The sequence below is a fragment of the Cladophialophora psammophila genome (assembly GCF_000585535.1).
Source record: "Cladophialophora psammophila CBS 110553 chromosome Unknown aczJe-supercont1.15, whole genome shotgun sequence".
Classification (NCBI taxonomy): Eukaryota; Fungi; Ascomycota; class Eurotiomycetes; order Chaetothyriales; family Herpotrichiellaceae; genus Cladophialophora; species Cladophialophora psammophila.
In genome coordinates, this window is record NW_006912936.1 from 638,417 (window position 1) to 651,477 (window position 13,061).

The window sequence follows — 13,061 nt, forward strand, 5'->3', positions numbered from 1 at the left end:
TTGCGGGCTGAAATAGCGCCTGAGCTTTGTGGGATTTAAATCGCTCACGGTGATTTGAGGGTTGTCGTCTCACACAATCTCCCCTTATCGTTTCTCAAACAGCAAGGGAAAAAAAAGAGAGAAAATGGGCCGACGGAAAGCGCTGCTCATTGGCATCAACTACATTGGCTCGCAGCACCAGCTCCAAGGCTGCGTTGACGATGTCAACAACATGGCCGAGTTCCTCGCGTCGCGGGGCTTCTCCAATCATCCCGCCAACATGGTCGTTCTCACCGACATGAACGACCCGCGCGGACCTTATTACCCAACCGCGCACAATGTCCTCGCCGCGATGAATTGGCTGGTCAGTGAGCCCGGCTGTATGTGCTTCTTGCACTATTCGGGCCACGGCGGTCAGGTGCCGGATGAGGACGGGTCGCATTCGAGTGGGTTTGCGGACACGATCGTCCCCGTGGACTTTGAGAGGACGGGCCAGATTGATAGTTCGACGTTGCATCGTGCCCTGGTCAGCGCCCTGCCGCCGAGCTGCACCTTGTTCATCTTGTTCGATTGTTGTCATAGGTGAGAAGCCCGAATACTCCCCCATACTCCCCAGTACTTCCCCCTAATTGGGTATAAATGTAAGATACGTTATATCAGAATTACTAATTTGGGGCCGCCAGTGGTTCCGCGGTGGAGTTGCCCTTCGTATACCGTAAGTTCCCATTTATTGTTTGGCCCCCCTGCTGCATGAAGCCGACGGTTCCTTGTGCTAGCATTAGAGGAATTTTGTCCTAACAGCCCTGCCCCCAGTCTGCTGATAACGAGGCCATTTTTCGATGTTAACGTTCAATGCAGGGACTGATGATGACGGGAACGTCAATCTTATGGACAACCTGAGAGCTGGCGCCGAACTGATTGGCGAGGTGAGTAACACTGTTGCTTTGCACACCTTTCTGTCGCGACTCATCGGTCTCCGCGGCGTGAGTGCCCGACGAGATATCGGGGGAATGTATGCATGCATCGGCCATATCCCATTGATTGGGACTGCATGTCTTATGTGACGTCCTTTTGGAAAAGTGATGGCGGTGAACAAACGCTGATGGGCGCACGCCCCCTTTCTTTTTTTGGGTTTGAGCAGGCCTCACATCTCATCCGAGGAGACTTCGCATTCGACAGCGCGGGCGAGGCGCGCCATCTCCTTGCCGGGGCGACCTCGTTCTTCCGTGGTCTCAAGCACCAGTACGATGGCGACTATGAGGAAGGCCTGCACAGCGTGGGCGAGTTTGAAGAAGACTGGGGCCGCGAGAACAGATCGGTCTTTATGTTTTCGGGCTGCAAGGACGAACAGACGTCTGCGGACGCATTCATCAACGGTCGACATGTCGGTACGTTGTGTTTCTTCCCTACCCTCCTTGAACCCTTCCCACCCTTCGAAACCATTCTCTCTCATCCCCCCGCCATATGCACCGTCTTGGAAGTTGGAACCAGTCAATCCCTTGCTGACGATGGATGGGAATTTTAGGAGCCATGTCGTGGGCTTTTCTCGAGACCATGAAGACAGATGTCGATTGGAACATGTCCTACGTCCAGGTGAGTTGACACCCATCCTCCTCCATCCCGATCGATCACGATATTATGTCCCACCAGCACCGGCACCAGCAGAAGTGCCCGTAAAGAGACAGTTCTAATTTTCTTCTCTCCTCCCAGATCTTGCAAAACACCAGAGCCCTCCTCCAGCAGCGCTACTCCCAGGTCCCCCAGCTGTCGTGCGGATATCCGTTCGATTTGAACAATCCGTTCAAGATATGATATTATGTGCTACGGTACGGTACATGACGACGCGGAAGATGGACTTAAAACACTTGGGAGCGGGGACCAAAGGCGTTTCGGGTCTCAACTTGGCTGGGAGGTCAGGGGGTCCAGTGGCTAGAGGCCAGGGGCATGAAACAGAAGCTCGTGCTTCCCAAGATCTTGCGACGATCAAACCGCGAAGGGCCGAATCATTATACACTGTTTAATCTATCGAGGACACAGTTCTCTTGGTCGCGCACTTCCATCCCGGTCCATAGCGGTCTCGCTTTTTCCCAGCGTACGGGGGAGCCCACCCATACCTTCACCGGCCCTCAGCATGTTTTCTCGTAAACGTAAAAGCCATCTTTGATTGAAGCACAGGAGACAGCTGGGACTACGGAATTCGAGCAGCTTCTTCTATACATGAGCCTTTGATTCAACGGTCGTTCGTGTCTGGCTCGTGCTCAAGTCATCCAACTTCAACATTCACACAAGGCTGGCGTCGGGATTGTTGTTGTAATCCAACCTACTACTGAAGCATTAGACGGGCACGCTAACCCAAGTCCAAGCCGGCAGATGTTAAGAGAGACTTACCCCTCATCAAACCAAAATTGAAAATTGTCGAATGGACCAAAAGACGCGAAGAAATCGTCGAAAGCAGTCCCGCTCAATCCGCAGGAGTCCAGCACAGTGTTCATGGAGTTCATCTGATCGTCGCGAGGATGAGGAGTGCTTGCTCGCCCAGCCGGACCCTGGAGACCCGCCGCGTAGCCCGCATATTGCTTCGCGTCTCCTGTTTTGCCCGTGTTGAACGCCTTCAGGACCTCGCTGAAGAGGTTGCGATGCATGTCCGCGCTCCAAAATGTCTTGTTGAGATGGGAGAGGACCATCAAATACAGGTTTAAATTGTGCCCGGCATGCTGACGGATGAGGCCGTCGGATCGAGCAAGCTCGAACAAGTGGATCTGCATGACAGTCATGATGGCAGTCACGAGCATTGCAGGTGATGTCTCAATCATATCCTGGGCGATTAATTTGTTGAGGGTGCTCGTGGAATCAGCCGCGGCAGCCTTGGATCTCTGGGTCGCGACTGCTTGGAGACTGCTTCGCTCGGCCGGCGACAGGTGTTCGGGTGTGGAAAGAATGTAGGAGCGATGAAGCAGAATGATGGTTGCATCGCAATAGCATCTGAGATGGCTCATGTGCAGGCCCAAGATTCGAGATTGTTTTTCTATGTCTATGGAAAGGTTGTCGAGAAGATTTGATACGTCCGCATAGTCGGCTTCCAGCTGAGACAATGATAGCGGTGGCCTTCGCGGTCGGTAATGCAAAACCATGGCGTCTTCCAGCTTTATGGACAACCGGAGCAACTTGATCCAGAGCTCCGTCAGTTCCTCGAGATCACGGGGTAGGAATGCCTCGCGCAGCTCCGGAGATAGATCTTTGACATCATCCACGACATCGTGAACGGTCGGCAGGTTCAGGTCACAGTCATCCAGGTGGACGCGCATCGGCCTTCCAGTGCCCAACGAGAGCCAGGCATCGCGGTAATAGCTGCACCACCACAGCCGTCTCCAGAGTGCTCGTTGTGATGAGGGGAACGGACACCGCTGAAGCCGAGAGTAGCTTGGTTCACGATGGAGCCCAATACCAAAGGACAGGTGGATGGCTGTTCCAATCCAATAGGGGGCGCCGTCTAGATCCTCCAGGTCAACATACCAGTAACCTAGGAGTAAAGCCGACGCAATGATAGCGGACTTATCAGCCTCGAGCTGCGCATCATACGTCTTCTATGTGTCGTTAGCTCCCTCTGTTATATGATGTTCGACAAGTCCCCTTACCTTGGCATTCTGATAGCAAAATTGCTTCAAGATTTTGCGGGATTGGAACCCTATAGCTTTGAGAGTCTCCGCATCAATGTAGATCGCCGCAGCAAAAAATACCGACCACAACAACAGGCAGCTGACGCTGTTGGGATCATCGGAATACTTTGTAATAAATTCCCCGGCATTCACGACCGGTAAGAAAGGGTAGACGTAGCTAAAGAAGCAGCGAAGGAGCCGCGCGCAGACCGAAGGGGGAAATAGGGGTCTGGAACCAGGCGTTATCTCTGGTTCGAAGCGTTGTCGTTTGAGGACGTTGCGGCTGATGATATATGGGCTTCCTTTCACCGGCCGATTTGGCGAGCAGAGATCGAACACAAATTCGAGTCCCTCAGACTCTCCTAAGAGCCAAAGTCAGTCGTGTCGAGTTCCATCATAACAACTTTAGAGATACCGGCATAATAAGGCACTAAGATGTCCCGTGAATGGTCAGAGCTGCGAGGTCTTTCAGATATTGGGTCTGAAACCGTGGTGGGAGTTTGCTGAGTGCCGGTTGCGATCTCGCGGGATGTGTCTGGACCCCTTGGACAGTCCGGGGACGCCACCTGTGCCGGGCTCTTCTCCAGGTTTGCGCACTCCCGGGGGACTTCGACTTCATCCGATCCTTGGTGCGATACCTCGGCAGTGGGTATGGATCTTGGAGACGGCGTCAGAGGGTAGACTGGTGTCGATGAAGGTCGGCTGGCCTGGCCCGAGCGGCTGTTGTATTCATTCCAACGCAATGAGCGACCTGGTTCCTGATCGGGAGGATGGAAGATCACCTACGCGGCATGCTGCTGGCCATAGACCTTGCAGACGGTGCCATCCTGAGCACAGTTTGCACATGGGATGCCCTGGAAGGCCAGCGAGCAGCGGACTTTTCGATCGTGGCAGCGCGTGCAAGCGATGGCTGAGCGCTTCCTCTTGCGCGCGTGTTGCGCCTCCATGGATTCTTCTCCTTCTCCTCCTTTGTGCTGAATGAAGATGGTGGACGTCGCTCTTTGCAACTGGCCCATAGCTTTTGCAGGACTCTCCGCCTTATGTGTGAGTGGACGAGGGGAGGGACCTCGGATCTTGGTCTATTGGCGGGAGATTGCGGGGGAATGGCCAAGAATGGCCCACAAGGGGTTGGTACAAATTACTTACAAGTACTGTGGAGGTGGTGGTGGGCAAGTGGTGGGATGGAGGAGGAGGAGGAGAGGAGCGTTTGGTTTGGTGCGGAGTCGCGCTTCCTACCTAAACAGGAGGCAACTCTCCGTCCTACACATGCACAGCCTTGTTGCCTCACCTGCACCACCTTGACCACCCTCTCCCTTCTACCAATACCTCTATGTCGTTCACACGCCTCCCCTTATTGCCGTTGCATGCAATTGTGAGAGCATTCGCTCTATCAGGACCCTAGAAAGAAGAATTCCACTATTGCGGCACGATGGGCTGCAAATTACGCCTGGTCACACCATTTCCGCGCCTATCCCAAGCCGAAAAGGAAGCTACTAGGCTATTCCGCAATGCCCCCAGAATACTTCGTTCATGGTGGAACATCAATCGACAAATCATGGACGAAAGGTCTCATAGTGCTGCGAATGTCTCTTTCTACTTTCTCGTATCTGCCTCGCATCTTGCACCCCACGACATCCACAGAGCGAAACCGAGGCAGCATACCGAGGTAGCCTGTTGTTGGCTTCCAATGCAATTCAATGCAATAATTAAGCTGCCATTTCTTCATCCATTGTGCCAATCAGTTGGCTCTATACTGAGCTATTGGAACTAGCTCTCAGCCGGGTTCGCCAACGCTAGACTGCTAATTGTCCATGGAGCAGTGGCCTATGGGTCGAAAACTAGAGCAGGAAGAGGCGGGTCGTAGGTAAGTGAGCAGGTGAGCAGAGGAGGAAGGACAGTGAAAGGAGAGTGGAAGGAGAGTGGGAGGGAAGCCACGTTGAAAAGCGGCAGAGGGTCGAGGTGCGCTGGTGGTCGATTGACCTTGTCGTTCGGCCGTCACCTATCTACTTGCTTCGCTTCGACTGACGAATTGAAAAAAAGGAAACCAATCAATCAATCAATCAATCACGCTTTACTCTGCTCTCTATGTCAGGACCTTCCCGCAGATTCTCTCACCCTGGCTCACTCACTTGCGCCACCTGCGCTCCTATTTATGCCACAACGCCAGACTGCCGTAGCGATGCAATCTCCTTGTCCTCCATCTGGAGCAGGTCCCTCAAAACCACGTCGGTGTGTTCGCCCAGCGTGGGCGGCGCGCTCCTTACGCCCGCAGCGCTCTCAGAGTACTTGACTGGGTGGCTGACGACCTTGATGGTGCCGCAGGCGGCGTGGTCGAGCTCGGTGATCATGTTGCGGGCACGGACGTGCTCGTGGTCGAGGGTGTCCTTGACGTCGTTGATGGCGGCGTAGGGCATGCCGCTGCCCTCAAGGATCGCCAGCCACTGCTTCGTGGTCTTGGTCCTTGTGATCTGCTCGATCATGTCCTCAAGCAGGTCGCGGTTCTGGACACGAACGTCGTTGGTGACGAAACGCGCGTCGCTCTTCCACTCTGGCCGCTCCAGCTTGTCGCATATGATCCCAAAAAGTCGGTCGTTGCCGCCGCCCAGCATGATGTCGCCGTCCAGCGTCTTGAACCCCTTATAAGGAACGATGCTGGGGTGTGCCGTGCCCCATCGTCCGCCATCCCGTTCTCCGGATATCAGCACCGAGCTGGCGATATTTGCCAGTGTCGCGACCTGGCAGTCCGCCAGCGACACGTCGAGATGCTGTCCCTGGTTCGTCCTCTGTCTAGCCAACAGAGATGCCATAATCGCGTTGCAGGTATACAGGCCCGTTGTGAGGTCTGTCACCGCAACACCCACTTTTACAGGAGACCCGTTTCGTTCGCCTGTAATGTGCATGAGCCCCATTTCGGCCTCGACCATGACGTCGTAGCCGGCTCGGGGACTGTAGGGGCCATACTGGCCGTAGCCGGTTATGGAGGCATAGATTAGACTGTTGCGTCGAAGACGGTGTCAGTGGATTTGGCCACCGGGAGAGGCAGAGAGATAAGTTGGTGGCCAAAATGGTTAGGAGGGAGGCTCACCGAGGGTTAATCTTCCGTACTGATTCGTAGTCTAGTTGGTACTTTTTCAACGCTCCTACGGGCGTCACACAAGTGATGAGTTAAGACCACCCACCAGGAAGGGATTTCCATTCATCCATTTTTAACATCCATTTGCAGGAAGTGCGCAAGCATGCAGCATACGTACCAGGAATATAGTTTTCCACCAACACATCGGATGTCTTGGCCAACTCATGCAAGATCTTGATGCCCTCGGGGTGCTGGAACGAGAGACCGACTGATTTCTTGTTGCGGTTCACCTGGAAAGCAGCGACACACACCCCCAGCGTCAGCACCGAGCCCGCAACCAAACATGCCGCAGATGCATGTGTAAATGACCCGAGGACTCACGCCGATAAAGTACGCGCTTTCCCCAGGCCTGCCGCCTTTCACAACCGCTAAGGATGAGAGGCCGAGTCAGTGGCTGTCTCTCGTGTCGTACTCGGGGCGCAGGGTTGCTTCTGCTGTCTGAGGCTAATTACCATCGCTTTTGTACTTTGCGTACGGCGGGCCCCAGGCTCTCGTGTCGTCGCCCCGCGTAGGATGCTCGATCTTGATAATTTCTGCCCTGGAGGACGTTCAAAAAAAAAAAACACTGTCAGTTGATGTATTGTTTCAACACCACAGCTTCCGGTCAGACCCTTGCCATTCTGGGCAGAAAGCCTGGTGTGGACAGGTTGGGGACATAATGCGTACCCACCCTAAATCGCCCAGAATCTGCGTGCAATAAGGCTACCACATTTCGAGTTCCAGTTAGTCGCTCTTCGATTCCTCGCTGACACAGCTTGGCCGAAACCCAAGCGGATACGCAACTTCCATTCACTTTCTCCAGGGGCCGATTGCTCAAGTACTCGGAGGAATAAACAGGTACTCACGCCGGCCAATACTCGAGTCATATCCAGCACTCGGACACCTTCTAGCGGCGCTACCTTCCCGCTCTTCGTACTCGTTGACGAGCTGGTGACAGACGCGAAACCTCTACGCGACCTGAACGACGTCTGAGACCGAAGAAGGGACGTGCAACCCTGTTGGCCCGGTAGGGCTCGTCGAAGAGCTCTGCTGGGAGCCATCGCGGGGTCAGAATATTTGGGGTATTAAAATGAGAGATGCGCGCAGAGGGTGGTCAAGAGAAGGGCACGTAATAGCAGGTTGTTAGAAATCCCTGGGTCCTTTTGGGAGGAGTCGAGACCTGACAGCACCGTCGCCGAAACAAGCCGCCAAGCGCCGAGGCGATATCTCCCAACAGCCCATCGTCGCCGAGGTGGACATAGGGGGCCACACACCGTCTCCAATTCTTTCAGTCGAAGGATGGCAGATCGGTCAGAACTGGTCTTCAAAACCCACGGTATATGCGGGTCCAGTGAGAAGTGCATCATCAATGTTTGCCAAAGATTCCTCTCTAAATCTGACTCTAATCTCTTTATATCATCAGACGGTCGTCATCGACTCCCTTCATTCCTGTCTCATCCCCTTAACGTACAAGCTATAGTTACACAGATTGCGAAACCTGCCACCAAAACGGTTCGCGACATTTCCCAATCGATAAAGACAGACATTTCAAAGTTGCCAGGCGAAAGCCCGCAAGGTATCTTGGACAAAAGACCTCCCAGTATTTTTTTTCGTAAAATAATGAAATGAGAGTACCAAAAAAAGAATCAAAAGCACAAATAACAAAGCCGAAAAGCGTTGCGTAGATGAAAAGGTGCAAAGGCAGAAAGAACAAACGCGCCGTCCCAAACAAAGGTCCTCCCAATGATACCCCATTGATTCCTTCGCTGTCCAGCACTTTCTAATTGATTCCATGTAAAAGGTGTCGCGGCTCGCGCCGCTTTGAAAGCCAGTCTTTTGTTACCGTAAATCCAGATCATCAGTAGGGGAAAAAAAAAGGCATTTCACACATTTGAGCAAGCCGGCGGCAGTTGATGAGCCTCCAGATGTTGAACTCCAGACTCAGTAAAAAGTGTCGAATGTGGTGAGCGAAGTGGTTGCTGAGCCTCTAAGATTGTGTGAAACAGGATATCCCAAAGCCAGTTTAGTCCTTTTGTGGAGTCGGGTTCATGCTTTCTCCGGTGTGGTCTCTGCAAGATCCAGGTTGTCGATGAAAGCCAACCGCTCACTGCGAGGTGAGACGCATTCATCGTTTGCTTCGACCACAGAAGGGTGCAGTAACGGTTCGCAGGTGCGCTCTTCCCCTTCACTCGAAGGACGATCCAGACGTCCATCGGGATCTTCCATCCAGTAGCTCTCCAGAGCTCCAGCGGCGCAAACCAGGCCGCCCGCCCACCAAGCCAACCCGCTGCAACCAAGATACAGTCCATAGGTGTGCACGAATCCCGTCACAACGGGTCCAAAGGCGCGGGCCAAGCACGCCATCGATGCAGCAAAGCCATTAACTTTCCCGAGCACACTCTTGGAGGGCACGGCATTAGCAAGAAGAATTGCGTTCGAGGGAAATGATATGGCTTGAAACGTGATTTTGGTCAGAAGAGAGATGTAGATGCCCGTTTTCTGCAGCTGCTCGGGAAGGAGAACCAGATATGGTACTGCAAAATACAGCAGTGGCCAAATAGTCATCGCCAGCCGAGACGCATAGAGAGGTCCAAGCCGTCTGGCCAGAAAAGGGAAGATGAAGAATTGGGCGAATATCGAATAGGCGCCCTGCACTGCCATCATGAAACCGATAGCTCGAGTGCTGAGGCCAAAACCTCCTGAGAATTTGAAGGGAAGAACAAGTTCTGTCTGCATTCGTTCTTCGCTAAGAAAGGTGGGCATCAGGGCATCGAATGAAACGCTATGGCTAAAAGAAACATGTCAGTCAGCGCCAACGGACTCCGAGGTTGGTCAAGAAACATTTCACGTACTAGGCGAGAATTGCGTATGCGACAATGATCAAATTCACCTGCTTATTGAAGGCATTGACCGCGCCGCGCGACTCCTTCTCCCGCAGAATCTCCGAGTCCATTTCTACCGTTGAGGCGGAGCGCAGCAATGGCGAGTTCTCCGTACTTTGGTAACCCGGAGGCGGATCGTCATGGTCAAAAAAGTCCATTTGGTCTCCGATTGCAAAGCCAGTTTCACCGTGCTGTGACGGATGCTTTTCCGTCCTGCATCGTTTGAAGAGCGTCTTCGCCAACTCACGGCCGAAATCTGGGCGACCCTTTTTCTCTGCATGTGTTTCTTCGAGAAACAGAATGCCCACAGTAATACCGCAAAGGAGCACTGCAACACAGACAAGGTTGGGCAACAAGAAGGGGAATTTGTCGAAGAGGCCGCCTCGAGGGAATCCCAGAGTGTCACATGGCATGGCCAAGGCTCCGCCTATCGACGGTCCAATGATGGAACCAATGCTCCATACCACCGGCATAATGGAATACGCACGAGGCTGATGCTCCTTTTTTGTCACGAGCTCTGCTACAGTGGTCTGAAGTACCCCCACGTTGCCGTTCAAGAGGCCGCCGAGGGCTCTAGCGAGAACCGCACACGGCAAATTGGGCGCAAACCCAAAGCATATCATGCTCAGCGCTGTCCCCGCAAGACCCATGATCAAGACAGGTTTGCGGCCGAAGCGGTCGCTGGCTTGACCCCAAAGCATTCCGGTCGAAAACTCGGCAAAAGCAAACGCGGTAATGAGCATGCCTGAATAAACAGATATTCGTGATTCATCTTGGGTGATATTGAAGGATTCAATCATGCGGTATGCATAGGGGAATATTGACATGAAGGCGATTGGTTCGCATAGGCGACATATTGCTGTAGGAGATATTGTTAGTTGATTCGCAACAGCTTGCCAATTTGGGAGAGCCTGCGAGATGACGTACCCAGGACGCCCAATTGTCTGTACGGAAAACCATCGTCGACCTCTTTGGGCCTGCGTTCACCCAGGAACAGTTTGGTGAGACAGTTCGGCATCGTCACCAGAGAGGAAAGCGACTCGTCGTGGCAGGGCGGGAAGGGAGGTGAACGAAGAAGAGGGTCATATGGCACTCGGCGCGAGGAGGGCAGTCCATAATAAGGGAAAGGAAATTTCCAGGAGACAAAGGATCGAGCAACGATAGACAGGGCGAGCGGGGCGCTCTCATCTCTTTCTTTTCTGACGGGATGGCGCATCCGCCGCCGCGTGGAAGAGGCGGTGGACTGCCTTGGAGCGTTGGGATAGCACAGAGCGCGGCAACGAGCAGGACCTCGCGATGGAGACATTTCTTCGCATAGCCAGTGGCCAAAAGACGGCCACGGTAACACGGACGAGGAGCGCGGAAGGAAAAGGTAATCAGGCAAAGTCTCTGACATCCGCGCCGGGTTGTCCACAGAAGGCGGTGTTGGGCAGCTCCAGTCAGAGCGCTAGAGCCTGAAGCCGTATGTGCCGCCAGACCAGTTTGTAGTCACCCGAAATAAAATGTCCGCGCGGACTGGGGGGGGGGGGGGGGGGAGGGGATGGGAGATGATGTTCTTCAAATCGGACGGTTCAAGCAAGTTGGGCAACTCAGGTTGCCCGTCAGGAAGGGCCGGAAAGTGGTGCGTGATACTCGGGGAAGGTGCGACTTGTGCCCAGGTGGGATGTTGTTAGATCCTGGACAGGTGGGCACAGGAGGGGGAACGGCGCTGATGGAGTCAAGGCCAGGATGGTAAAAAAATGGAGAAAAGGCCAGATGCTCCCCTTTGGCACTTTGGCTTTTCGCTGCCGTTTGGGCTCCAGAAAGTGGGTTTCAGGGCTGCCATGCGATGGTGGCGATGTGGATCCGGGATTGGTATCGGGACAAGGAGCCCAAAGGTTCAGCGGGCTTCAGGATGCTCTGGAGGGAAACGGGAAGGGCGGGAAGAAAAAAAAAAAAAGGACACCCACGCTCGTGTGAAGTAGCCAAGGGTACTGGGTACTGGGTACTGGGTACTGGGTAGAGCTCCCCAGTTCATCCAGTGTGTACCGAGTACTGTAAGTACGGCCAATTGAACGGCGGAACCGCCCAGTATCCAGAAAATATTCGGTATCATGTCCCAGGCCAGTAGAATTAAAAGCGCATCTGAGCGCAGGAACCGCGACAGCGGTACCTCAAGGGCCCTTACTTATGATTCGGAGGATCGATAGGCATGGGCTTCACTTAGGCCAGAGTGGAATTTACCCCTGACCAGAGCTCGAGTGGACCGAGGTGAGCCGGGCTAGGAACATGATCCTGGTCTTCCGCTGGCCGGGGCACTAGGGGAGGGTGCTTACCGAAGAGCATATTACCTCTAGCGTTGGCCCTTCCACCACTCGGCTAGCACTGGGGCTTCCCGCTAGACTGCCCCCAGAAGCTTTTGCTTCTTCGCTCCTCCAGTGGCGAACAAGCCGGCTGGGAATCCTGCTCAGGATCCAGTGCCCTGTACTGGGTACTGGGTACTGGGTACTGGGTACTGGGTACTGGGTACCGGGTACCGATTTGACTTAATCTGTGACGAGGGGGCGCCACCACTACGCACCAGCTGCTGCATCAGCAGCATGTCATCCTTCTCGTTTCACAGCACCCTCGTGACCTGCGCGCCGTACAGGCCTGATCTCAGTAGGTCAACAATATACTTGACTTTTTGAGCCCTTGAGTCATCCAGTCCTTGGTTTTCTCACCGATCGTCCCTTCAAAGGCGTGGGATTTGGAGGCGGTGAAAAAGGCGGTCATGCCCGACGGAGGCGCGGATAATCGATCAGTTTGGGTTGTAAGGAGAGCCAGAGCTGTCAGGACACGCCGAGGTGGTGATTGGCGATGAAACAGTGCTCCCGTGGGGTTTAGAGGACAGAATACCGATCGGTGCGTGTCATAGACTGGGGTCAGCTTTCAGGAGTAGCGAGTGAAAGGCGCACAAAAGCGGATAGTTGGGGGTGGTTGCCTTGGAATAACTAAAATGTTCGAGTCGGTAGGAGGAGTGACTGCGCTTGCCGCTCGCCCCACTGCTTGTGCTCGTACCCGAGTTCCTTGATGACGACGATCCTGCCTCGTACGAGCTACATATTTACGGATTACACACTCGGTTCTGCTCGTGCTGGTGGTTCGGGCCCACGGCCAACACGGGAACGTGTCTCAAGATGGGCGACATGCAGCAGACGGCACCGCTGCAGCAGGTGGGGAGCCTCAAACGACTCGTTGTCTTTTGCCAAAAAGACTGGGAGAAGAAGCAAGGGCCGCAAAAGGATTCGGAAGATGAGCGGGCCAGGTTTTGTTCGTTTTTGTGAACAATGGAGAGGGGGAGTGGATGGGGATAGGATGGAAAAAGCAACATGTCTGACATGTCCCAATGCACCAGGGCGGGTATATACCTAAGAGAGACATGGATCATAAGGTTCACTGTGATGGGCTTTC

The 13,061-nt window shown here is 53.9% G+C and overlaps 4 protein-coding genes across 4 annotated transcripts; 1 reads left to right on the forward strand and 3 right to left on the reverse strand.

The window, feature by feature from the left end:
- Positions 1 to 124: 124 nt before the first annotated feature.
- A1O5_09168 (uncharacterized protein) lies at positions 125 to 1,791 on the forward strand (the record flags this gene model as incomplete). The annotated part of the gene is made up of 6 exons (XM_007749748.1): positions 125 to 561; positions 663 to 694; positions 838 to 905; positions 1,121 to 1,367; positions 1,505 to 1,572; positions 1,690 to 1,791. The coding sequence occupies 6 exons, from the start codon at positions 125 to 127 to the stop codon at positions 1,789 to 1,791; spliced, it is 954 nt and encodes a 317-aa protein (XP_007747938.1).
- Positions 1,792 to 2,363: 572 nt separating this feature from the next.
- A1O5_09169 (uncharacterized protein) lies at positions 2,364 to 4,582 on the reverse strand (the record flags this gene model as incomplete). The annotated part of the gene is made up of 4 exons (XM_007749749.1): positions 2,364 to 3,563; positions 3,615 to 3,997; positions 4,051 to 4,355; positions 4,422 to 4,582. The coding sequence occupies 4 exons, from the start codon at positions 4,580 to 4,582 to the stop codon at positions 2,364 to 2,366; spliced, it is 2,049 nt and encodes a 682-aa protein (XP_007747939.1).
- Positions 4,583 to 5,785: 1,203 nt separating this feature from the next.
- A1O5_09170 (uncharacterized protein) lies at positions 5,786 to 7,223 on the reverse strand (the record flags this gene model as incomplete). Its single annotated transcript, XM_007749750.1, has 5 exons — positions 5,786 to 6,629; positions 6,721 to 6,775; positions 6,887 to 6,998; positions 7,090 to 7,136; positions 7,181 to 7,223. 5 exons carry the CDS (start codon positions 7,221 to 7,223, stop codon positions 5,786 to 5,788), a joined length of 1,101 nt encoding a protein of 366 aa, XP_007747940.1.
- A 1,570-nt stretch (positions 7,224 to 8,793) lies between these two features.
- Positions 8,794 to 10,647, reverse strand: A1O5_09171 (uncharacterized protein; the record flags this gene model as incomplete). The annotated part of the gene is made up of 3 exons (XM_007749751.1): positions 8,794 to 9,535; positions 9,600 to 10,488; positions 10,557 to 10,647. The coding sequence occupies 3 exons, from the start codon at positions 10,645 to 10,647 to the stop codon at positions 8,794 to 8,796; spliced, it is 1,722 nt and encodes a 573-aa protein (XP_007747941.1).
- Positions 10,648 to 13,061: the final 2,414 nt, after the last annotated feature.